Genomic DNA, 26,885 nt, shown 5'->3' on the forward strand with positions numbered 1-26,885 from the left:
TAGGTCAATACAATATATATAATGTCGTACATGTGATATGATGTGATGGATATATGATATACTTAGTTTATAAAATTGAAATGTGAAAGATATTTGCTTGGTATATTTTATAAGATTAGCGTGAAATTGGTTGCCATATTATTGACCATATATGTACCTTAAAGCGCCAACAGTTTGTACTTTAAACTTGAAAGGAATTCCTTATCTTCACAGATATGCATACCAACAGAAACCAGCCTCGGTGTGTTTTTCTCCGTTTATGTTAGACTTAATTAAACTAAGTTTAACCTGAAATTCAGTTGACTTACTTATTAATGAAGAGTGGTGACAATTAGAATATATGTGGAAAACGTCACCTTCACAGAATAAAAGAAGTTGTATATCCATAAAAATTGTCATCTTTCTTCATCAACTCAACTTCTAAAATGCCCATCAATGAAGTTAAATATAAATGTTGAATATTGGAAAATAGTGATCAGTCTTAAGATGTCTACACACATAGGGATATTTTCTGATAAAGAAGATGATATCCCTCATGACTGCGTACCTTTTCTCAATGGTTTTGTTTATTTTTTTTAAAAAGAAAAATAACCTTCATTAATAAATCAAGAAATGTAAAGGATAGAATAATGATTGTACTTTTGCCACGTTGAATGATATTGATGAGACATACATGACAGTGAAAATATTTACCATGCGATCGCTTCTTTTATTTAATAATTACTCTGACTGATAATTGTGTGTTAAAATATTTGTTGGTGAAACTGTTTACATATATCTTCAGAGAGGCGTGTTTCACGTCAAATAACTACTTTGTGTTATACCTTCCTGTCCTGCTGTCTCTCTTGTGTGTGTATGTTAGCGTAATGTCTTCTCCCTGGACGACAGCCACATAGCCATTACATATCAAGGTACAACACACAGTCATGGGATCCAAACCAAGCTCAGCCATCTGATCATCGGAAATACGGGTTACTATTCTTTAAAACAAGACAGTAACCATCAGCGACATATCCATTGAATGGCATACGATGGGCATCCGTATCATTTTGTTTATATTGAAAAACATATTAACATGCTCTCTTCCGTATGCGTACATGCGTATACAGATTGTCTCAAAGTTCTCTCCGTACAGGCGGTTGCCCAGGCTTATAACACGTGCAGCTGTATCAACTGGTAAACCGTCTCATGCCAACAAAAGGGTCATAGTTGACGGAATGAGACAACCTCGTTGAAGAGATAGATCCCCTTGAGCAATTACGTAACGTGATCATATGTCCAGTTACTTTTGTGTCTGTGTATACAGATGCATTTTCATTATACACATGCTATTTTCTTGGGTAAAACGGCATATGATAACACTATAATTATATCATGTTTTATTGATGACTTGGGTATAACGGCATATGATAACACTATAATTATATCATGTTTTATTGATGACTTGGGTAAAACGGCATATGATAACACTATAATTATATCATGTTTTATTGATGACTTGGGTATAACGGCATATGATAACACTATAATTATATCATGTTTTATTGATGACTCGGGTATAACGGCATATGATAACACTATAATTATATCGTGTTTTATTGATGTTAAATGATCTCACGTTGAACACTGAAACATGAATAAAACACGTTGTACTCCAGGTAATTTATATGGGCAACAAATAGCTGACACAGCCAGATTCCAACAGGTGTATCGCACTTGTTGTCCACGGGGGCACTATTAAAATAGTAACAAGATAGCTTTGATCTTAGGGCGAGGTCACAGTATTCTCAGATAAGTCTGTATTTCGGTGAAGTCATATTTCGGTTGGCACCAGGGTATGAGGTGTTGCTGTAACAAGGCTGTGTCTGCTGTGACGACGGGAACACCGTATACGTCATCAACACTTCGCTTCAACACATCATGGTTTATGCTTTATGCCACATGTAGAGTTTGGCGCACAACATCTGACATATAAAACATCTAACGTACCATCAAGAAAACATGAAACACAACTTCTAACGTGACATCCAACATGACACCTATCATGCCATGTAAAATACCGTCTAACATACCATATAACATAATACGTAACATACGATCTAACATAACATGTAAAATAACACGTACTTTGTAAACATAACATGTAGCATAACATCTAAAATGACGTGTATCACAACACGTAACATAACATGTGACATACCATCTATATGACGTGTAACATAACATGTGACATACCATGTGACATACCATCTAAACTGACGTGTAACACAACACGTAACATAACATGTGACATACCATCTATATGACGTGTAACATAACATGTGACATACCATGTGACATACCATCTAAACTGACGTGTAACACAACACGTAACATAACATGTGACATACTATCTATATGACGTGTAACATAACATGTGACATACCATCTAAACTGACGTGTAACATAACACGTAACATACCATCTATATGAAGTGTAACACAACACGTAACATAACATGTGACATACCATTTATATGACGTGTAACATAACACGTAACATAACACGTAACATACCATCTAAACTGACGTGTAACACAACACGTAACAAAACATGACGACTGACATACCATCTAAACTGACGTGTAACATAACATGTGACATACCATCTAAACTGACGTGTAACACAACACGTAACATAACATGTGACATACCATCTATATGACGTGTAACACAACACGTAACATAACATGTGACATACCATCTATATGACGTGTAAGATAACACGTAACATAACACGTAACATACCATCCAAACTGACGTGTAACACAACACGTAACATAACATGTGACATACCTTCTAAACTGACGTGTAACATAACATGTGACATACCATCTAAACTGTCGTGTAACACAACACGTAACATAACATGTGACATACCATCTATATGACGTGTAACACAACACGTAACATAACATGTGACATACCATCTATATGACGTGTAACACAACACGTAACATACCATCTCAACTGACGTGTAACACAACACGTAACATAACATGTGACATACCATCTAAACTGACGTGTAACACAACACGTAACATAACATGTGACATACCATCTAAACTGACGTGTAACATAACACGTAACATAACATGTAACATACCATCTATATGACGTGTAACATAACACGTAACATAACATGTGACATACCATCTATATGACGTGTAACATAACACGTAACATAACATGTAACATACCATCTACAATGACGTGTAACACAACACGTAACATAACACGTAACATAAAATGAGACATAACATAACATGTAACATACGGTCTAACATACCATGTAACGTACCATGTAGGTTCTCCAGCTCTCACTTTGCGACAGTACAATAATCCGACTTGCTTACAGGTCCCTTTTTTTCGACATTATTTTGCGGAATTGGATTTGAATCAGGTAGCACTTATTTAATGCTCATTTGTATAGTTCTAAACGCACAAAACGTTTACTGTTATTCTAACGTTTCCAGACTGCCAAGTGTAAGTACACTTGATGAACTGAACCTGATGGTAGTATATGATGGTAGTGGGTTCCAGTACTTGTAACCACGCCAATGCTGATCAACTTCCTCAGTAATCACGACTACGCGGGCAGTTAAACCCTAACTTCTCCTCCTCATAATAACTCTAGCAAAGTGACAGTGAACTTCAACGTGACCATCACAGTGAGCTTGCAGGATGTTGTTTCCAAATCTTAGTGGATTGAAATGTTTACTATCAAGTAAATTGATAGGATAATCACGGGATATGAACCTCTTATTGTCATCAAGTCCTCGTGCTCAAAGTTCGAATCGATTTTCTACGTATAAGTGTATCTAAACTGTGTTATTAGAGGTGACAAGAAGAAGGGGTGGTGTACGCATTGACAAAACGTCACCCGTGCCCGAACCATCACTACACATGCAAAATATACAACGGTTTCATTCTTCACACTACCTCCAGTGCTAGTCATAACGCTGGGAGTGTGATCCCACAATCGCTTTGCCAGCGGACCACTGACTTCGCAGTCTTCCAATAGCAAATACTGATCTCTACCTGCATAGTATTATCTCTGATCGTAATTCGATATCCTGTTGTCAGCCCGATTTGATATACTGGCGCTTTTACACAGATTTGTTGAGTCAATATCTTCATCGATATTACTAGACTTTAATAACTGGCGCATCCGCCAATGCCACACATTTGTCTGCAATAGGGATACACAGAACAAGAAACTACACGGTATGGTTTACTGTACATTGCCATTGCATGGAGATCATGTGCTCTGTAATCAATTAAACTCTGACAGAAATGAAATTTAATGCTATTTTAGTCAGTAATCATATTATATACATGAATATGATTATCACAAAAAGTGTATATCGGACTTTGCTTCTTAAATATCGGTATAACGTCCTTTGCTTTGACCACCCGTCCTTGAATGTTTTAATTGTATATTATCATAAAACATAATGGTCGATATCATTTATTAGAACGTTTACGAATATGACAGTTGGGGCCATTTGGTTAGTGGAATAAACGTAAAGATGGAGATTGGTGAGATTCATTGGCACGTTCTACTCCTCAAGTCATACAGACACACCTCTAGCGTAGCTCTATAGGCACACACACACACACCACAGCTCACTACAAGTCGTGTAGGAACACACACCACAGCTCACTACAAGTCGTGTAGGCACAAACACACACGACAGCTCACTACAAGTCGTGTAGACACGCCCACCCCCCACAGCTCACTACAAGTCGTATAGACACACACATCCACCACAGCTCATTACAAGTCGTATAGACACACACATCCACCCCAGCTCACTACAAGTCATGTAGACACACACAACCACCACAGCTCATTACAAGTCGTGTAGACACACACATCCACCAAAGTCTCATCAGGGAATTATTATAAACCAAACATACAACAAAGTCAGTTATAACGCATTTTTAATTCATGTTAACCCTAATTTATAGGGATAACGGTGTGCAGTGGAATAATATATATATTTTTCACTGAAAAACTATATCAAATACGTATATGTGTAAGTCTTCGACTACACTTAGACTGGTCTCTCACTCCTCAGAGCGCAATCCGCTTTGAGTGTAGTGGCCGGATGTTGACAAAGCAGTATACTTCCGGTGGGACTTTCACTTTGTGCCTAGCGTAAGCTATAACGCCTCGGCCCGTTCGCACCATACAAAACGAAATTCTAATGACACCTGTTCTCATTCATGAACCAAACTTACCACAAATAATTTGAGCCTCGATTCTATAACGCTACTATGATCCATGTTCATCATGTCAACTGCAATTTTGCATGGGCAGCGTAACTTCGTTCTATGAACTCTGCTCTCAATTTCTTCCGTCCCAAGATAGTGTATCCTGTAATGCTTGTTGTTAGAGCTCAGAAAGACATAACCTTGCCATCTCGTATCATAAAGAGTAGAAACCAGTTGATGTCCATTTTTAATACAGAAAAATTATGAACCAAACTTTATCCGATACACAATTTCATAAGGCATGTTTAATTTATGATGTTTATGTCACCTGTTTCCTTTGGGCACAGTAGCTCCACACCGAGGAACGTCCTGCTTCACTTATAAAGTACTTGTCCAGTGAACGTTTGCTGTTAAGAATAAGGGAATGTTTCTGTTTGCTATTTTGCACTATATCAGGTGATACCCGTTTTTGTTAAGGATATATTAAGAATCAAACTTATATAAAAGATTTCTTACGACAAAGATTTTAGTTGATACACAATTCTATAATTTAATTTCAATACATGTAATTTGTAATTTCTGTTGGCAATGTAGCCCTTTACTGATGATCAGGTTGTCAGTGATCTCAAGTTGTGTTGTACAAGTAACAATGTTTTCTGCGAATATTATTCGGCAAATCGTAGAAAGGTATTTCTTTTGTGTTTTTTTGTATCATACAAATTAGAAATCATCCTTTTAAGTTAAATGGGAAGGATAACTCCAGGTTGAACAATGGTCTCAAGTTTTATTTACTGATAAACTCCAATGGTCTTAGTGAACATCTGCTATGAGAATGCCGAAAGATATTTTCTTTTTGTGGCGTTGCACGATATCCAGTGGAAAACTTGATCTTCCATTCCATAACGCAATTATAATTAACTTCAAGTGTAGTTTGTATGGGCAGGATAACTTTGTGCTGATAACATTGTTCCTTAATCTCTTACGTTCTTAAGGTACAGTGATTCTTGTATATCAGGTGATACCCGTTTTTGTTAAGGATATATTAAGAATCAAACTTATATAAAAGATTACTTACGACAAAGATTTTAGTTGATACACAATTCTATAATTTAATTTCAATACACGTAATTTGTAATTTCTGTTGGCAATGTTGCCTTTTACTGATGATCAGGTTGTCAGTGATCTCAAGTTGTGTTGTACAAGTAACAATGTTTTCTGCGAATATTATTCGGCAAATCGTAGAAAGGTATTTTTTTGTTGTTGTTGTTGTATCATACAAATTAGAAATCATCCTTTAAGCTACATGGGCAAGATAACTCCAGGTTGAACAATGGTCTTAAGTTTTATTTACTGATAAACTCCAATGGTCTTAGTGAACATCTGCTATGAGAATGCCGAAAGATATTTTCTTTTTGTGGCGTTGCACGATATCCAGTGGAAAACTTGATCTTCCATTCCATAACGCAATTATAATTCACTTCAAGTGTAGTTTGTATGGGCAGGATAACTTTGTGCTGATAACATTGTTCCTTAATCTCTTACGTTCTTAAGGTACAGTGATTCTTGTATATCAGGTGATACCCGTTTTTGTTAAGGATATATTAAGAATCAAACTTATATAAAAGATTTCTTACGACAAAGATTTTAGTTGATACACAATTCTATAATTTAATTTCAATACACGTAATTTGTAATTTCTGTTGGCAATGTTGCCTTTTACTGATGATCAGGTTGTCAGTGATCTCAAGTTGTGTTGTACAAGTAACAATGTTTTCTGCGAATATTATTCGGCAAATCGTAGAAAGGTATTTTTTTGTTGTTGTTGTTGTATCATACAAATTAGAAATCATCCTTTAAGCTACATGGGCAAGATAACTCCAGGTTGAACAATGGTCTTAAGTTTTATTTACTGATAAACTCCAATGGTCTTAGTGAAAATCTGCTATGAGAATGCCGAAAGATATTTTCTTTTTGTGGCGTTGCACGATATCCAGTGGAAAACTTGATCTTCCATTCCATAACGCAATTACAATTCACTTCAAGTGTAGTTTTGTATGGGCAGGATAACTTTGTGCTGATAATATTGTTCCTTAATCTCTTATGTTCTAAAGGTGCAGTGATTCCTGTAATGTATGTTTTCAGAACTTTGAATGGTGTCTCTTTGCTTTTTCACATTATACGAACTGGAAACTAGTCGATGCTTACCTTCAATACTACAGACTAAACATTATTAGACACACTATTTTATAAGGCATTCTTGACTGATGATGCTTATGTCACTTGTAATTATGTGGACACAGTAGCTCCACACCAATGAATATGATGCCACTTTGCTTTATTGACAAAGTGCAATGTATCCAGCGAAGGTTTGCTGTTAGAATGTAAATGTTTATCTCTGTTATTTTGCACCATACAAAGTAAATTTGGGTGACACCTGTTTTTCGTTAAGGAAATAACACGAATCAAATTTACAACGAAGATTGTTTGATACACAATTCCTTAATGCAATTTCAGTGAAAGTAACTTCCAACTTCCATGGTGCATTGTAGACTTATTTTGAAGAACAGGTTGTCACTGCTCTCAGGTCTTTGTTGTATAAGTAACAATGTGTTCAACGAATATCATCCATTTTCACATACAACTGCATAATGCTTTTTTAACTTATGGGGGCAGGGTGAATCCAGGTTGACCAACATCGCCTCCAGGCTTTTTCTTTGTTTTTATACATTTTGTTTTCTGTCTTTTTACTTCTGTTTATTAACTAGAAATTCCACATTTGTAGGTACTTCATGCTATGCGTTAATCACTTCCAAAAATAACCATGTTGCCATAGACGTATTAATACTTATGAATACCTTTGACTTTGTCAAACATGACCATGGATAATAAAATTAAAATAGTGTCGGTAAACTGCAGGGGCCTCGGGGAGAAAAACAAGCGTAGAGAAATAATGAACATATGGAGAAAAAAATGTTGCTCAATTATTTGTTTACAAGATATTCACGTTGCTGAAAAAGATGAACTACTAATGAGAAACGAATGGGGATTAGAGTGTATTATCGCCCCTTATAGATCTAATGCAAGAGGGGTTGCCATTCTTTTTAATAACAATATTGAAGTCAAAATACATAGAACAATAAGATATCCTAATGGCAACTTTATTATTGCAGATATCTCAATTGATGGTATAAAATTTACCCTTTCAAATATTTACGGCCCAAACAATGATGACCCAACTTTCTATAAGAATTTTTTTAGAAATATCGATAGCCTTGAAAATGATTCTTTGGTCTTGTGTTGAGACTGGAACTTCGTACTTGAACCATCAATAGATCTAGAGAACTATCGGCATGTTAATAACCCTAAAGCCAGGCAAGTGGTCTTAGATATGATAGAAAATTACGATTTGTTTGATATTTGGAGACAATATAACCAAGGCTCTAAATGTTTTACATGGTGGAAAAAAATCCTAGACAGCAGGCTAGGTTGGATTTCTTTTTACTATCACAAGACTTGGCAAATCTTACAATAGAATGCAATATTCTCCCAGAATACAAATCCGAACCATTCAGCAGTTATAATATCAATATCAAATACTTTGTCTAAAGAAAAAGGTAAGGGTTATTGGAAATTTAATACCTCTTTATTACTCAATAAAGATTATGTTCAAAAAGTCAATACAATTTTGAAAGATATGAAACAAGAATATCTCAATAGGAATATATATCAAGAAATACAAGATATTAGCGACAAAAACCTTGAATTAACCATTAGTGACACTTTGTTTCTGGAAACATTTCTTATGAAAGTTAGAGGCGAATCCATATCTATGTCCTCATTTCTGAAGAAAAGACCGCCTCCGTGGTGTAGTGGTTAGAGCGTCCGCCCGGAGAGCGGAAGGTCGCGGGTTCGATCCCCGACCGCGTCATACCAAAAAGACGTTAAAATATGGTACTTGTTGGTCCCTGCCTGGCGCTCGGCATTAATGGGTACAACAAGGACTGATCGGCTCGGAGTCAGTATAATGTGTCTGAGTGGGGTATTCATGCTTCACTGCGGTATGGTATCTCAGTGGGCTAGCACTATAAAACCAGCTTAAGTCTGGGCTAGTACAAGCAGCCGCACATACACATGCACATGCATGCACGTCGTCATATGAGCGAAATATTCTCAAGCACGACGTAAAACCCAATTTCACTTCACCTCTGAAGAAAAACCGGTGCCGTAAAATTGAACAGTTGGAAGATAGAATATGCGAAGTTGAAAACGAAACTAGGGGGGAACTTTTAAAATATAAGGGAAGAAAAACTAAATGAACTTACAAAACTTCAAGAAGAAATTGAAAAGTTAAGGGGAGAAGTAACTAGAGGGATTCAAATAAGGAACAGAATAAAATGGTATGAGGAAGGTGAAAAGCCGACAAAATACTTCTGTCATTTGGAAAACCGAAATTACACAAGCAAGTTGATTAATCAATTAATAGATGATAAAGGAGAAATAATATTAGATGGTAAAAAAATCCTAGAAGAACAAAAAAACAGTTTTATAAAAATCTGTATTCCCAAAGTGATAGAGCTTCAGAAAAGGAAATTCAGGATTTCCTCTCAAAAATTCCAGTTCCTTCTTTAGATAAACAACAAAGAGACAATTTGGAAAAAGAAATTACATTGGATGAAATTTCAAAAGCAGTAAAAGGAATGAAAAATAACAAAAGCCCCCGGGTAGACGGCTTTCCAATATAATTTTTTAAGTTTTTCTGGAAAGAACTAAAGGTTTGGGTGCACAGATATATCAGTGAATCACTTTATAACGGCTGTTTGAGTTTGAACATTAACAGAGGAATTATAACTTGTCTGCCTAAAGGAAACAAGGATAGATCTTATCTTAAAAATTGGCGACCAATCACCCTTTGAAATTGTCTGTACAAGATTATTAGCACATGTATCACTAAGAGAATGAAGACTGTTTGAGATCTTTTGATACACGAAAATCAAACAGGATTCATTCCAGGGAGATCTTTAGCGGATAATATACGATTAATGTACGATATCATCCTGGAAACAAAATCTAAGAATAAGAAAGGTATGCTACTATCTATAGACTTTGAAAAAGCCTTTGATTCTGTGTCAAAAATAGCTATACTTAAAGTTCTGGAAAGGTTTAGCTTTGGTCCTCAGATGATAAAGTGGGTACACATTTTGATAAGCAATGCAACCTCCTGTGTCATACAAAATGGCCATCTCTCTTCATTTTTTGACAATGGTAGAGGCTGTAGACAGGGGGACCCAATCTCCCCATTGTTTTTTCCTTTTTGTAGCCGACATACTGGCCACTTTGATTAGACACAATAGTACGATTAAAGGCATCTATTTAATAAACATAGAACATAAATTAGGGCAGTATGTTGACGATACACAGCTTTTTTTGGACGGCTCAGAAGAAAGCCTAAGAGCTGCACTTAATACTTTGGAAAGTTTTTACTATTATTCAGGATTAAGAATGAATTCAGATAAAACTAAGGCAATATGGCTTGGTCAATGATTGGAAAGAATATTAAAGTGTGCGAAGATGTTAATCTAGATTGGATTCATGGTGACTTTGAAGTTCTTGGTATTCAACTAAACGCAAATTTAGAAAAACTGTGGGTTATCAACACCAGAAAAAGACTAGAAAACATTAAGAGATTACTAGCAAATTGGCGTAAACGTAAATTGACACTAATTGGAAAAATAACTGTGATAAAAACCTTAGCATTATCTACTCTTGTTCACATATTCTCTGCTCTGCCGCAACCACCCAAAGAATTTGTTGATGAACTAAGTTCAATTTTTTAAAGTTTATTTGGAACTCTAAACCTGATAAAATTAAACGGGCGAATTTGACAAGAAGCTATGAAAATGGTTGATTGAGAATGGTAGATATAAATGTGTTCATATCATCGCTGAAGCTCAGTATCCTGAAAAAAAGCATGTTTAAGAACCTCTATAATAGCCACTTTCCTTTAAAACTCCTTTTTCAACTGGGTGCCCATGTATCGTCTTACAGACTTTGTAAAATTGATAACCCCTACTGGCAGGATTTGATATATATTTGGAGTAAATACTATAGATCTCATTTGACAGATGCAAGAAATATTCAGGCTATTCTAGCTGAACCGATATGGTTTAATCACTAGTGTACAGACTCAAATTTTATTATAGAAAACTGGTTCGGTAAAGGAGTGCATTATATAAGATACCTATGTGATGAGAATGGACTCTTATCCTTTGTAGACTTGAAAAAAAAATTCAACCTCAAGGGTACTTATCTGGACCATCATCGAGTTGTTAGTAATCTCCCTAAAGAATGGATAAAGGTGATAGACAATTCTAAACCTATATGTGTCTACGATCTTAGGATGAATAACTTTCTAATGGAATGGACTAAACCAGCAAAGGGATCTCGGAAGATATATGATATACTTGTGCAAAATAATTATCTCCCTATTATTTGTAGTAAATGGCAACAAATGTTCTTAACTGACTTAAACTGGAAGGAAATATTTAGTCTTCCTAAACAATGCTGTAGGGATATCAAGCTACAAGATTTCCAATATAGATTTTTGCATCGCATTATATACACCAAAAAGGAATTATTTAAAATGAAGCTGATCGACAAGAGTATTTGTCAAAGATGTAACAATGACAACGAATCGATTGTGCACGTATATTTTGAATGTCCACAGGTTAGTCATTTTTGGTACAATCTGGAACAATTTTTGAGACAACATCTGTGTTATGAGATTCAGTTTAATCTTAAATCCATCCTCTTTGGTATCCAGGGGACCGCAAACTTCAAACTGGTGAACCACATTCTTTTGGCCGGAAAAAGATATATATACATAAGTTGTATTAGAAATGGTTCTCTATCTTTCAAATCTTTTACTGCTACCTTGAAAGATATTTTTCAAGTTGAGAGATATGTTGCTAGAATAAAAAAACAACTAAATGAATGTATGAGTAAATGGCTACCACTACTCACAACATGGACCGATGTGTCATGACTCTTCAACATGCTTAAAGTAGAATTTTGAGATCGCGAATTACAATATGTGTCAATCCTAGGATGGGAAAAGATATACATATTTAATGCATAAGCTGTATTAAAAATTTAATATTGACCCTAAAATCCTCCATCGCTTCTTTGAAAGATATGTTGCCAGAATGAAAAACCAGCCAGACGAATGTGGAGTAAGCGGGCACCCATTACACAACATGGTCTGGTGTGTTATGACTCTTCAATGTATACAATCTATGATCTTTGTGCAGTAATACTTGAATGTATCTACTCATGTTTGAAGACTGATGTGTTGTGAACTGTCAACATGTACAAGCTTGTATTAGGCATGACATCTATATAATAATGTATGAATGTTTCTACCTCTTGGTTACCCAGAAGGATGCGGTGCTGTTATGAAAATGAACCCAGGAGCAAACAAGCAATATTACTGATAGCACCGACTTACCTAATTGCTCAAGCTTAGACGATCCGCAATTATACAACTTTGTTTGGATGATATTCGTATAAAACGATTGTAACAAGATATGTCACCTGTCAACATGTATGACTTTTGTAAAAAGTGAATGTACCTACTGATGTGAATAAAAAATGTTTAGTGCTAGAACAACTACCACAATTCACACTTTGTGCGGGGATTCATGTAACTTCCAACCCGGCAGTGAAAGGCTTCGGCAAACTCAACTGAGTTTTGACATGCGCCAATGATTCTGTAAAAGAAAATGAAAATGATTAAACATCGGACAATTAGGTGAACAAAATAGACCCGCATGACAAGAGAAATATTACACACAAAAAGAACTGGAAATTATTAATATAAAACCGACGTACGCTCTGCATGAGATATAGCCTTATGTGTTGGCAAGTAAGGGCATGTTGGTGACAAATATCAGCGGTACAGAGACAGTTACTTCGAACAATTACAAAATGTCTACAAAGGCCCACTCACTCTGCCGTCAATTTTGCAATCCAAAAACCCCCAAGTTGTATACTGCACAGCACTATTTTTACATTATGTTTTTAAAGTAAGATCCCAATACAAATTATGACCACTGTTTCACGAAACTGCCAAACTGCCAAATACTTGTAGACTGTATTATAGGCCATGAGGCCGATATTACGAATAAACTTCTGTGGGTCTGTCTGTCTGGTGGTTTGAGTGTCCAGTGTTGCATTAGTGGTGGGCGTTACCTGTACATGTTAGGACTGTGGACATCCGACCTGATGGCAGCCTCCAGACCCTCGTCCCTGTAGCTGGCGCACCATGACTGTCCAAACACCACCATAGACTTTAGAACGGGGAATACGTGGGCGTATTAGATGAGTAATCTATATGACATGATCTATCTCAACAACCAAGAAGTACCTATCTTCGGTAAATATGGCTGTTTTCTCAGTTAATCAACAATTACTTTCCGTCATGTTTGATATACTGTGCTACTCTAGTTATATACGAACACTGCCTAAGCATGAATGTGATGGACAGGGAAATATTAGATTCACGTCCACGAGAAAACGATAAGTATATTTCCCGCTATACCTAATAAAGTATGATTCATTCTCACCCTGAACCAAATGGAAGACGGCCATTACGTAGTCGCGTTATCTGATCCACGTGATTAGTCTCATTAAGCGGAAACATTGTGACATTGCCATTATAAGATTTATAATTGACGGATGAATTCCCGGTTGCTGAGAACACTCAGTCTGTTAGTTCCACATATAGAAATATTGTATGTGCGACGTTAAGAAGAGCTGCACATGTTACCTGGGCATAGCTGATGAAGAACACCTGGTCTTGACTGAGGCCCAGGAAAGGCAGCAGGGGCTCATCTTCCTGGAGATCGTGGACAAGATTGCGATATGCCTGCGTCAGAAAAATGTATTGCATTGTATTGAAGACGGAATAAATGAGAGGCTGGTATAATTTATAGTTACGGTATTATCGGTGTCTAACATATGCTGACAGAAACAAATAAAGGAACACAGGAAAATTTGAGCGTTCCTTTAATATATTCCAGTTTTTAGCACAGCTTTGAATAGCGCTGTGGGAGGAAATCTGAGAATAAATGAAGAACACTGCTATTAAGTGGTGTTCCCTTATTTGTTTCCCTCAGTATATTTCCCAAACCAGAAAGGCACAGGGGAGTTAGTCGCGTGGTAAAGAAATCGTCAACGTAATTATAATTACACTGACACGAAATCCTGAATCTGGAATGTGTCCTGATCACTAGTGACTGAAACACACCCGTCTTGACATCCCCACTTTGTGGACACACCTTGTGCAATACGCTCAACACACATTCAGCCTAATGTGTCACTGGGGATCATTGGTCCTAAAAAACGCCTAATATGAGGAACTTTAGGGATCAACAATTTAATCATGGATAGTTGGCGGTCGGAGATGTTTTAGGCAGGTTATTGTTAAGCCAGTGCTACCAGAAGTTCACAGTTTCGTCTGAGAGGAAAAGGGCGGTGGGTGTGGGTGGAGCTTGCAAGCAAACATACTAGCTGTTATTCAGTATTTTCGGGAACAGACTTTACAGAGGAAATCATGCTCAACCCCAACCACTCAACCACTACAGAGTGAATATGGTTGTACGCCGCTTTTACGCCAATATTCCAACAATATCACGACAAGGCACACCAGAAATGGGCTTCACACATTGTACCCATGAGGGGAATCGAACCCGGGTCTTCGGCGTGTCGAGCCAAAGCTTTAACCACTAGGCCACTCCACCGCTCGAGCCAACCACTACATAGATTGACCGCGAATGAACAGACTCTCTGACATGGCTAATTAATTGTGAGGGTCGTAGTTCGTGTTGCCTATGATTGACATGTCTCCATCACAGAGCTCAAATATTGAGGAAAGAGGCATATATTCACTGACTAGTCAACCTTGGTTGCATCAACCTCACCTACCCGATAAGCTTGCTTTATTCCACCACAGTCAGCAATGTTTTCACCTTGTGTGTTGATCCCGTTCACCTACAAGACACAGAGAAGTCGCATGTTCTCCCGCATTCTCAGCCATAAAATTTAAAACCTTAAACATTTTCTTGTTCATGTTTGCTACTTACCGACATGTTGACTGAAGCCACGTTGAACTGAGAGTATTGGTCTACGAAACATTGAGCTTTATCTTTAAAGGCTTTAACGACATCAGCACTCCACCACTCAGCGAGGTTGCCATTCTTGTCGAAAAGTCGGCCTTTGGGATACAAAATCCACGGTCAGTCATTTCACGGCAATCCCTTGAGGTAACAACAAATAGCGGATTGCTAAAATACATCTAAATATGATGCTCAGTTTTCGTCTCCAGGGAGCACGGAAGATGTTGGGTAAAAGTGCACCACTTATGTCTCATACGACACGTGAGATTAAAAACTTGCATAGACCAGGAAGCCCTGTCGCCCTACCTACGTCGTCGAAGCCGTGCGTCAACTCGTGTCCAAGTACACTTGTCACATAGGCCCCGTAGTTCACGTACCTGAAACAGTGTCAGCAACTTTCACCCTCACGGCTTCATAAATTTGCAGATTTTCTTTTTTATAGGCGTGACACAACTCTCCCTCAATTTACAGGAGAAAACGTCTTATGCAATCTGCAAACGTAGTTACATATTTATTTGGACAAACATCCAACTTCCGGTGAAATACAAGGGGAGACAATCCTCGAATTTCATAGTGCAAAATTGTTACTAATTAAGAAAAATAAGTATGATCAAGTACCGGTCCCTCAACACTACAATAACACTACTATAGCTAGTGTTGTAGTTATGGCTGTAACGACCATCTTAGCGATACAATTGCTTACTTATTTAATGAAGATGTTCCTTTCAATCAACATGACATTAACATGGGCAGATAGTACCTTTTGCGGAAAACATAGCACAATCTGAGGGAGATGAAGAAGGGTGAGGCCTACCAGAGGAAAGGAAACTTACTTAGGCAGGCCCGGGGAGTAGAGGGGAGGCTGTAACAGGGCAGCCATCAGGACTGAAATATAAACAACACACAGTTATAGGTAGCATCTAACACACCATCGCCATGACAACGGTGTAACCATGTACAAGGTCATTGACACTTGCACTGGTAGGACATAGGCTGTGACATGGGCTGTGACATAGAATATCTGCACCGCAGTAGGGAAGACTTGATGTCCTGTCCAGGAACCTGAGGTGGGTGATTGAATATAATAATTCCAGGTAGCAGGACATCGTAGTACCAACAAGTATAGCTTGTATATGCAGAAAGAACACCTTTTACAGTAGCCAGTGTGATTGCAGACATGTATGTACACTAAGTTTTACATCCTAATTCAATATCAACAATTCGGCAATGATCTCCACGTCACTTTGCCTATTCAATTATCTTTTTTCAATAGTATAACATCTGATCTAATTTTTATCGTCATCTTGCTTCATTTTGCGCTCAGTTTGTCCACAGGAGCTTGACATGTTTCTGTTTATTCGCTGTAAATGTATCAAGTCACATGTGTAATGGGTTGTCGACGTGAGATGATTCATAAGATCTTCCTCCAGGTCACAGGGGCGGTGGGGTAGCCTAATGGTTAAAGCTTTGGCTCGTCATGCTGAAGACCCGGGTTCGAATCCCCACATGGGCACAATGTGTGAAGCCCATTTCTGGTGTCCCCCGCCGTGATGTTGCTGGAATATTGCTAAAAGCGGCGTAAAACCAAACTAAGTCAGTCAGTCCAGGTCACAGATTCTCGATGTTGGCGTGTCAAGGTTTCCTGGAAGGTCAGGAACTGTTTCAACTGAACAAGACGAAGTTTCTCTCTCCTGCCACCTGTGAGGATGTCCTTTCAGTGAAAAGGAATGAGTTCTTGTGTGTTTCTGAATTCTTTACCCACTGAAATATTGACTGGAAGGTCGAAGTCCAGCTGCATCTCGGCATGGTTCAAATCCTAGGTTTGGGGCAGCGCAAGGCACCTGTCCGTGGTTAAAGAGTCTCTTGCCATCTGGAATGTCGTGCACAAAGTCAAGACATCTTGAAGGTCTGTCAGTCTCAGGTCTGTTGCCCACGTGTAACAGTACGTCTACTTTAGAGGTACACGTGCAGGGGCAGTTCAGTCACAGCACAGTAACATCCATGATCAAAACTTAATACTAGTTTTACCCAATACTCTCTATTTACTTTTAAGTTAACTCAGAAAGTGTTTCCTACCCAAAGATATATAAAACCTTAACATTTAAAAACGCTTTACTAAAAACCTTAACAGTCATAAATGTCGGCGGTTGCAAGCGACTTGCCTCAGTGATCCGATCCAGTAGTTGTACCGTTCCCTCGCCGTTTTTCAATGGCTTGATTTCAGTGTTTGGCAAACATTGATGTTCCGCCACCGTAATGGAATACTAGGTAGCATTAATGTTCAGTTATTGAAACTTGCGACTGTTTTAACATACAAGCAGTCTAACCAGTCAGAAATATAGATCTACAGGATTTCCGTGCAGCGAACACCTACCCATTTCATTACTGGACGGGTTGTAGTAGGCATTTACCGTCGAGGGAGACATCATCCATCTGAAAATGATGTAAACCATTCATGTTAACATATGTGAGTGAGTGTGGTTTTACGCGTCTCCGGTGATATTCCGGCACTATAACTGCGTGAGATAGCGGAATTGGACACACATCACTCGCATGTAGGGAATCGAACACGGCCCTTGGGTTTGCGCTTCATTCACAAGCTATCACTGTCCCTGGCAGATGAAGCAGTGGTGTAGTCAGTGTGATGTTTGTTTGTGCAATGTTGTACATACCACCATCATAACCAGCAAGAGTTTTGTGAGGGTCATCAGCGAATAACCAGATCCTTACACGGTCACTGGACACAAATCTTCACAGCGATTTGCTGCAACTTACACATATGGGCCTTTCGTTCCCCCCTAACGAATAAAACACATGATATAAGTCGGAGATTTGGTATTCAGACAAATATGACATAAGTAACAACAACTAAAATGAAGAAATGTGTATTGAATTCACAAATATTAAACAACTATTAAGGCCATAAAAAAATAGTCAGTATGACATAGTACCCGCTACACGCCAATCCGAATGATTTCAATAGCGAAAGCCAGTTCGGTTTGACAGACTCTCACTGTATATTAAGCACGGTTCTTGCAGTCAGTCGGATATAATTTAAATTCCCTTGGTAGGTCAAGAAATGTAACAAATGAGAATTTTTATGTCATAATACATTGGAGCCAGAAACACCATTTGATCTTTCGGGCCCAGACATATAAATAAAGTGTAAATGGCTAGCTCTCCGACTGCATCCCTTGATTGCCTGGTGTACTCTCCAGTCTCCTGTCATAAATAGTCAGGTCTGAGTCCTGATTTCTGCTGACCAGCTGGCTGGCCTTGTCCGCAGACCGACCAAAGACGTACAGCCATGACGTACGTCTTACACTTGGCACGCTTATGATAATATTGATTAACTAGTTTCAAGTGTCACTAGCTGGACATGTAACAAGCTGAATCTTTTTGTGGCAGACCCATCACCTCGAAAACCAGGATCCCGAACACCTCTGTAATGACATAGGTCACCCAGGCCTAAAGAAAGAACTAGTCTCAGTAGGGCTAAAAACATCGACAAACCTTCTCCATGTTCATAAAAAAATTCTGTCAAAAGGAGAGTTGCTTCAACGATTCAGACTATGTCACGAACATGTGCTGGTAAATTACTCTCACATATATTGATGACACTAAGTCAGCAAATTCTGCCCCATCGTTGACACAATTGGTCTATTTGCAAGCATGTTATGATGCAGTGTTATACGTTCTACAACGATGTTTCACCTGTTATACATTGTACCTGTAAAGTCGGGGTCTATATTTAGACATGTACTATATTTAGACAGGGTGCTGGAATGTACTAGAACCCTCCTCGGATGCAGAGAACATCATAGAAGTTTCTGGCAACATATTATTTAACACCCCCAACCCCCCACCCCCCAAAAAATAAAAAATTATTGTGTATATATTTATAGGTTCTAGCTGTTGCCTCTCATCTCACATTACATATTAAATTACAAATTACCAGAAGACCAGTATTATGTGTAACGACCAGTATGCCCTGCCAGACCTCGTTGCAAGCTGGACTACTGTCACTGAGAGGGGAATATTCCCATCATTGTCTTATTGCTGTAATCACTGCTCTTATGGCATACTGCCTCTGAATTCCAATAACCACTCTGTATATTTAGGACTGCCACAGTGGTACCTTTGTACTGAATTTGTATTGCTTGGAATGAGTCCTCCTCGTCTGTCCACAGTGCAGCAGTTACTTACACTGACTTGTCTGTCGGTTTCAGCAGTTTCCGCCATTCCATGGATGTTCGCATCCTCTTCCCAGCCACAACATTGTGGAAATATTCTCCCTCCTGGACTTCAAACTGTGGGTGGGAGAACGACAGCGCTAAAAAACTCAAATGTATTTTCTCACTATACACTCAATACTGTCTCAGATGGACCAGTTATTGCATTTGTGGATCATGGGTCACTTGTCATCTGGAATGTCAGTGATGGTTCAGTTGCTCCTAGTATGCTTTCATGTGTATCACATATAGGATGTGTTTAGTTTAGCTCATGAATGGGACATTTAGTGTATCACATAGAGAATGTGCTTATTGTATCTCATAAATGGGACATTTAGTGTATCACATATAGAATGTGCTTATTGTATCTCATATATGGGACATTTAGTGTATCACATATTGAATGTGCTTATTGTATCTCATAAATGGGAATTTGGTGTATCACATATAGAACGTGCTTATTGTATCTCACACATGGGAATTTGGTGTATCACATATAGAACGTGCTTTTTGTATCTCACAAATGAGACATGTAGTGTATCACATTCTTGTATATCATGGATGTGCAGTCTGTGTATCACTTTGGTTGTTACATTTAGTGTATCACAGGATGGGACATTCACTGTGTACCACAGGATGGGACATTCACTGTGTATCACAGGATGGGACATTCACTGTGTATCACAGGATGGGACATTCACTGTGTATCACAGGATGGGACATTCACTGTGTATCACAGGATGGGACATTCACTGTGTATCACATACTGATGTTTCTTCAGCTGATGCATTCCACACGGAGTGTGACCTTATCATTTCATGACGTGTGATTCTGTATTACAAATGTAATCATATTTATAATTATTCATAACTAGTTTAAAACATAAACTAACATTAACTTTGTTACAAATATCATGCTTCATCCAGATTACCATAGTGTGGCATACAGATAATGAAATAACGCGAGACATCTGGTCCATCACACGACATATCATTAGGATTACAAAATACAACAAAACATAAGTTCTAGCATCAGTTTGGTTACATTATTTTGATTACTTCACGTTTCATACCCGCGAGGAGAGAAAGTTTGAGCTACCTACTGGGTACATGTTGTCCAGGTACGTGTTGTTATATATCTCATCGGGATATCCGATCTTGCTCGTCATGCTTGCTAGCTGCAAGCAACGCATACAAATATTCTCTGTGAAAATGGGAAAACCGTAGCTCCACGTACATGTACCGAGAACCATATCATTTTTTCTGTAGAGCCATAATGCTTAATTGTTAAAACTGTTTACTTAAGTCTTGAAGACCCGAATGACACATAATATCCAGTCATGTTCGACACAATAGAATATGTGATGGTATCTGGTGCAAGCAGCCATTCGTAACTTACCTTGTCCCTAGCTACGTCTTTCGTCTGTTCGTCCATCCATGTGATGTCATCAAGTTTCTGTCTGAAGGCAGCTTTAACGTGCAGTATAGCTGCGGCCACCTGCAGTGTTTATATTGTCAATTTGGGATGATTCGCACACTAGTGTTGGGAATATTCAAAATATTTTTGACCACTTAGAAAATGTTTAACTGATACAAAAAGTATCACACATTGTGCACGATATAAGAACAATTCTACACCAGAATGAATGAAGAGGACGGGCATGTTAAGGTTTAAACATGCAATCAGCTAGGATACCACAGACGGTATAACGGCCATATCTGTAGTCACAACGTACATCGTTCTTCGAGTTGGGCAGAAAGTGTTCTTGTACAAACATCCTTCCGACCACATAGGGCATGAAACCATCTACGACTTGCAGACAAAAGCGCCACCGGGGAGGAAGTGACGTCACGCCAGTGAGTACCTGCACACGAAATAACGCAACAACGTTAGGCTACATTGTATATTGTGTATTCCCAACCATCACAGTTTACACTATCGTTGAATTGATATGTCAAGCTCGACATGAAGTGAGAGACTAACATGTACTCTCAGATTTTACTGAAAAAAAGTTTATATATTATCACAGTTAAGTCTAATAAAATAGAGCCAAGTGACCTTCTTCATTTTCTGAAGCTGCAGTAATCTAGACTTGCCAAATATAAAGTAGAGACTTCCATATACTGGATTGGAAAAATATGTTTCTAGGCCTGTTTGACAGACTTATGGACAGGTGTCAGTGAACTTGTGCCATGTATGGTCATTTTCTGGGATGGATACAAACCTCTTTGAATTCCTCTTCATAAGTTTGGAAAACCTGCGGTAGAGCCGTCATCTGTTTGCGTATAAATCTCCACACAACATAATTCTGGATCACTCTTAAATAAAGATGCATGTAGATGCTGTTCATTAACGTGAAGAGACCATGTTTGTCAACAAGGCTGTATGTACAAAATCGAACTCTTCCATTTCGTCCAGTAACTTAATCAACGATTGCCAACATTGCCAAGAAACCATATTCAACCGATCTCTGTGAATGTGATCACCATCAAGGACCTTCGCTCAAGTTTGCAAAGTTTGAGAGGAAATTGTAACGCACAGTCGTATTCAAACGTACGCTTAAAATTCCCCAACAAATGTTAAGAATACGTGAATTACAGAGCCATTACCCAAGTAATGAATTACATTACCCAACTACAAGCATTACCTATGCGGAGTATTTTGTAGCAAGGGACCAAGCTGTTGGAAGTAACTCTGAGCAAAGTCTATAACATCGTCCTTTTTTCTGATACTGACTCCAGCACTGCCCGTCGCAAGTTGTAGTAATGACAGCCAGTTGATCTGAACAGAAATATAACACTGTGGTACTGTTTACAACGGCTCTACGAGGCTACACAATATGTTTATATGCTCAGCTGTCTGTTTTATCGGGAGGACAAAGGACTGGAGTATACTGATTACTACGAGGTCAAACATCTTAGTTTGCATTCAGTAGGATGCTTTTGTACAGGTACATAAATCAGGTAATAGGATGCTTTTGTACAGGTACATAAATCAGGTAATAGGATGTTTTGTACAGGTACATAAATCAGGTAATAGGATGTTTTTGTACAAGTGCATAAATCAGGTGATATGATGTTTTTGTACACATGCATAAATCAGGTCATGGGATGTTTTTGTACAGGTGCATAAATCAGGTCATAGGATGTTTTGTACACGTGCATAAATCAGGTAATATGATGTTTTTGTACACGTGCATAAATCAGGTCAAAGGATGTTTTTGTTGTGTTGGAAACCTACTTACCCCTGGGTATAATCTCGACATTTCCCCAACAGTCCTCTTGGTGTATAATACATTATAATCCCGCCTCTGTTCCATTGGCGTTGTTATCTGAAGTACATTTGTTTACATTTTGCGTGGAATGCCAATAACTCATGGATGTTATCTAGATATATACAGAATTCTCAAAGACATATACAGAATTCTCATAGATATATACACAATTCTCAAAGATATATACATAATTCCCAAAGATATATACACAATTCTCAAAGATATATACACAATTTTCATATATAAAAACACAATTCTCAAGAAAATAATTCAGAAAGTAAGTCTGTATATAGTTTATTACAATGAAATATATATCTGAACACTTGCAAATACTGCAGAACGTCAGAATCTCTGGTAAGTACTCACATGAGCTAAATTCATCTCGAAGTCTATCAAGTCGTCAACATCAGTATCAATGGTGGTTTGAGCAGCCCCTAGCTCAGTGGCAACATCCCTGATGAACTGTTTGTAGGCCACCACGTACTTGTCCTGTACACCGTTCAGGTAATAGCGCCGGTTGGGCAACCCCAGCCAGGTTTGGTCCAGCTAGCAACATATAGCACTTGCGGTTATCATTTGACGACCATCTGATATTTAAAGCAGTCTACACTATTTCATAAAGCTGCACATGACCATCGCTACATCCTGGGGAATCTCATGGTGATCCCAGATAACCTACGCCTAAGAATGGATCGGAGGTCGGCTCATTGGTTCTTGCTGTCGGTCACGTGTTTTCCTGATGCAGGCAAGGATATACAGGAAGCCGAGAAGGCATACTGCCGTCTGTGTCCTTGCGAACTCTTGGAGAGCTGAGTGTTGATGTAGAATCAAATTTGATGACAAGGCTGTAACGGGTTCTACTTTTAGTTGCGGCAGGTTACAAACTGTCGTCAGTACACCTCGGCGGGTATAAAGGAACTGAAAAGTGTAACTAAATTGCCAAAACTCACGTAAATGACCATCCGTGATGAATTCTTTAAATCCTCTGACACTGTTATGGTGACAAGAACGTTCATGAAATCTTTAGTAGCTGTAGCTATCAATTCTTCTAATGTAATGGGCAGGTTATCTCCCCTTTGCAGCAGTGGCCACCCGCCATACTGGCTGAGGAATTGAAGAACGGGGACCGTTCCTTTGGATTCAATTGTATCTGTAAACATATGGCAGTGTATATATACTTTTGCTATCTGTCTGTATGTGTTTCTATATGTTTGTCTGTCTATCTATTCCTAGCTTGGTAATACCTTCATCCACACATGTGTTGTACAGAGCCCGCACTCTCTGCATGGACTCGGGGTCTCCCACAGAACCTTCAGCCTCCATCAGATCTGAACAGCAAGAGTCGATACTGCAATGACGCTAGTAAAGCAATAGAATGCACGAGTACACATTACACCGGATACGTTTTAGAACGATCTTGTCATTCGTGGAGTTGATGAATATGCGCAGATGATGTTTTGTGTTAAAATGCAATATGTGGTTAGTTTTTTGTCTTAACGACTCATAGACACGTTGGTGCTGTCGGCCATTGGAGAATAAAGCGAGATCATGCCGCACATAAACCACGTGTGCATCTGACCTCTGAGTTGGTGCTGGACCACGTCGTGGAGACGTGACAGAGCGTCGTAGGATGACCGGTCATCTGGGATGGCGTGGCTCCGTACCCAGCCCCCACAGGAATACTCAAAGAAGTCTTCACATGGGTCGGCGCTTCTGTTCAGGCGACTCAAGACCTGGTTCGCTGTCCAACAAACCAGGAGAGTGTTGTGAATTGGATTTTACGTTGCCTTGAACAGTATTCTGGTAACATCATGGGTTTCAGTTGGAAATGGAAGGGATACCCCAAAGGTACATAGGTTAAGGACTTGGATTATAGCTTCCTGACACACCTATGTTACGCTATTCTGCAATTTGAAGTTCCCATCCAGGTAAAATGAAACTTACAAAAGTAGATTAGATCCGTTTTATTTCAGATACAAAACCGCAAAATATATAGATGTACACATTCTTTAAGCCTGGGAAAGTGACAGTTCTTTCCGTAATTGTTTTTTGGTAAACCAAAGTTCAATACTAACACAGATATTACTGACACAGTCATTTAACATTCATACCGTGCAAAGTAAATATACTGACCGTGTTGTATACACTCCTTTGTGAGGCACATCCCTGAAGAAACAACACAATAACCAAATCATCAATAAAGCATCTACAGTGATAGTTTTATGATAGTGGAGTAGATCGCCTGCAGCAGTAATACCATGAGGAGTAACTGGACAGATGAATTTCATCATAGTAAACGAAGATGAACATGGGAATACCGATACCAAATCTGATTCTGTCGAGAGAGCAGCTACTTCATAAAAAAGAAAACATGGGTGACGGAAATAGTTAATAAAATAAAGATAAAATGTAATTTAAAGTTTATGTTAAATTTATATAAACAAGTAAAACCTGACAAATATAGAAGTGTCATACCCGGAGTGTGTTGTCGTCGCTGCCTTTCATCAAATCGTCGTGTTTCCTCTGACAGAGAAACAATCGGACAGTCATACATGAACACTCTTTGCCATGTTCTGGCAGGCACGTTTGTTCATACTTCTTAACACATAGACCCATAACTTAACTCTAACGAAAAAACCCAACCCAAACCCATGAAGAAATATGCTCACAATAAAATTAGGCACGTTATAGCGAGAAATGCGTGGATGAGTATGGTCTTACGTCACTTGCGACACTGTTCCAGCCTCATAACAAGCATAACTACACACTGTACTTACCTAGAGTGAGTGAGTTTAGTTTTACGCCGCAATCAGCAATATTAACACTATTTGACGGTGGTCTGTTAGGAATCGAGTCTGGACCAAACAATCCGGTGATCAACATCATGAGCGTTGTTCCACGCAATTGGGATCGATACGATGACAAGTGTCAACCAAGTCAGCGAGTCTGACCACCCGATCCCGTTAGTCGCCTCTTACGACAAACCTGGGTTGCTGCAGATCAATTTTAACCCGGATCTTTTTTTAACTTACCTAGAGGACCGTAGACACACCGATGAACAGTGTGGAAACTGAAAAAAATACCACACAAAAATATGATTCAAGAGTCACTTCTCAAAACAACGACTTTTAATGCCCGATATATGTGATGTTTCCATGTATCATGCAAGATAAAAATGTCCTGGACAAGAGCCAGTTTGGTGCATGTCTGAGTATGGGTGACTTCTCAATGTCCAAGACGTACAACATCCTACCTTGCACAGCTCTGCAGGAAGACAAGCGCGACTCCGAGAGAGGACAACATGGCGGCAATCACTGTTATGGTGGTTGTAAAACGAAGGCAGGATCCTAGGACGTTTCGGGAGACTAACTCTCAAATGTCAAGAATAATTGACTTGGGGAAATGTCAGCAGTTGAGTACGTGAATGATGTGTGTATCTAAGGCTATCAGTATTCTCAACACGAGATGGGAAGCAGCTCGACATGTGCCGTGAAAAGTGTAATTTCAAACATTTAGTGAATAATTGACTTCACTTTATGTGAGTTCATTGGAGTGTGAGCCTTCATACAGTGAAGGCCAAATTGTACGCTCCCAACTCTCTGATGTCGTCATGCGACGTTGGCCTTCACTCTTTGAAGTCCCGACAAACCCCAATGAACTCGCATAAGGTGAATATAAATCCTTACGATTATATGACACTATATATCTGTAAAGATATACACATTTTCATTTAGTTCTTGTGATTTCATATTTCAACTGACAGACATACAACCACGTGTACTATCTGACTGCATCCTGTGCACTAGTTTCTCAATAGGAGAGGTGTTAGCGTAAGTATGCATAAGTTACTCTACACAAACAGTTTTTACATGACAAATAACTGACGCGGACTACGTCAGTAACAATAACACTGTGTCGTAATACTATATTCATCAGGTACTGGGCGTTA

At 38.6% G+C, this 26,885-nt stretch overlaps 1 protein-coding gene across 1 annotated transcript; it reads right to left on the bottom strand.

Annotated features, from left to right (window-relative positions):
• Positions 1-4,612: 4,612 nt before the first annotated feature.
• Positions 4,613-26,251, bottom strand: LOC124279720 (neprilysin-4-like). The gene is made up of 24 exons (XM_046715581.1): positions 26,190-26,251; positions 25,969-26,006; positions 25,412-25,459; positions 25,070-25,102; positions 24,516-24,677; positions 24,181-24,264; positions 23,887-24,086; positions 23,303-23,482; positions 22,907-22,993; positions 22,310-22,443; positions 21,887-21,980; positions 21,398-21,526; positions 21,061-21,159; positions 20,765-20,839; positions 19,637-19,740; positions 17,805-17,863; positions 16,264-16,315; positions 15,737-15,807; positions 15,398-15,528; positions 15,240-15,305; positions 14,083-14,181; positions 13,506-13,582; positions 12,908-13,024; positions 4,613-4,927 (listed from the first exon to the last, which is right to left on the bottom strand). The coding sequence occupies exons 1-23, from the start codon at positions 26,237-26,239 to the stop codon at positions 12,925-12,927; spliced, it is 2,172 nt and encodes a 723-aa protein (XP_046571537.1). The 5' UTR covers positions 26,240-26,251; the 3' UTR covers positions 4,613-4,927; positions 12,908-12,924.
• Between the last annotated feature and the right edge of the window lie 634 nt (positions 26,252-26,885).

Source organism: Haliotis rubra, unplaced genomic scaffold (assembly GCF_003918875.1).
Source record: "Haliotis rubra isolate DU_JTF1 unplaced genomic scaffold, ASM391887v1 Scf255, whole genome shotgun sequence".
Classification (NCBI taxonomy): Eukaryota; Metazoa; Mollusca; class Gastropoda; order Lepetellida; family Haliotidae; genus Haliotis; species Haliotis rubra.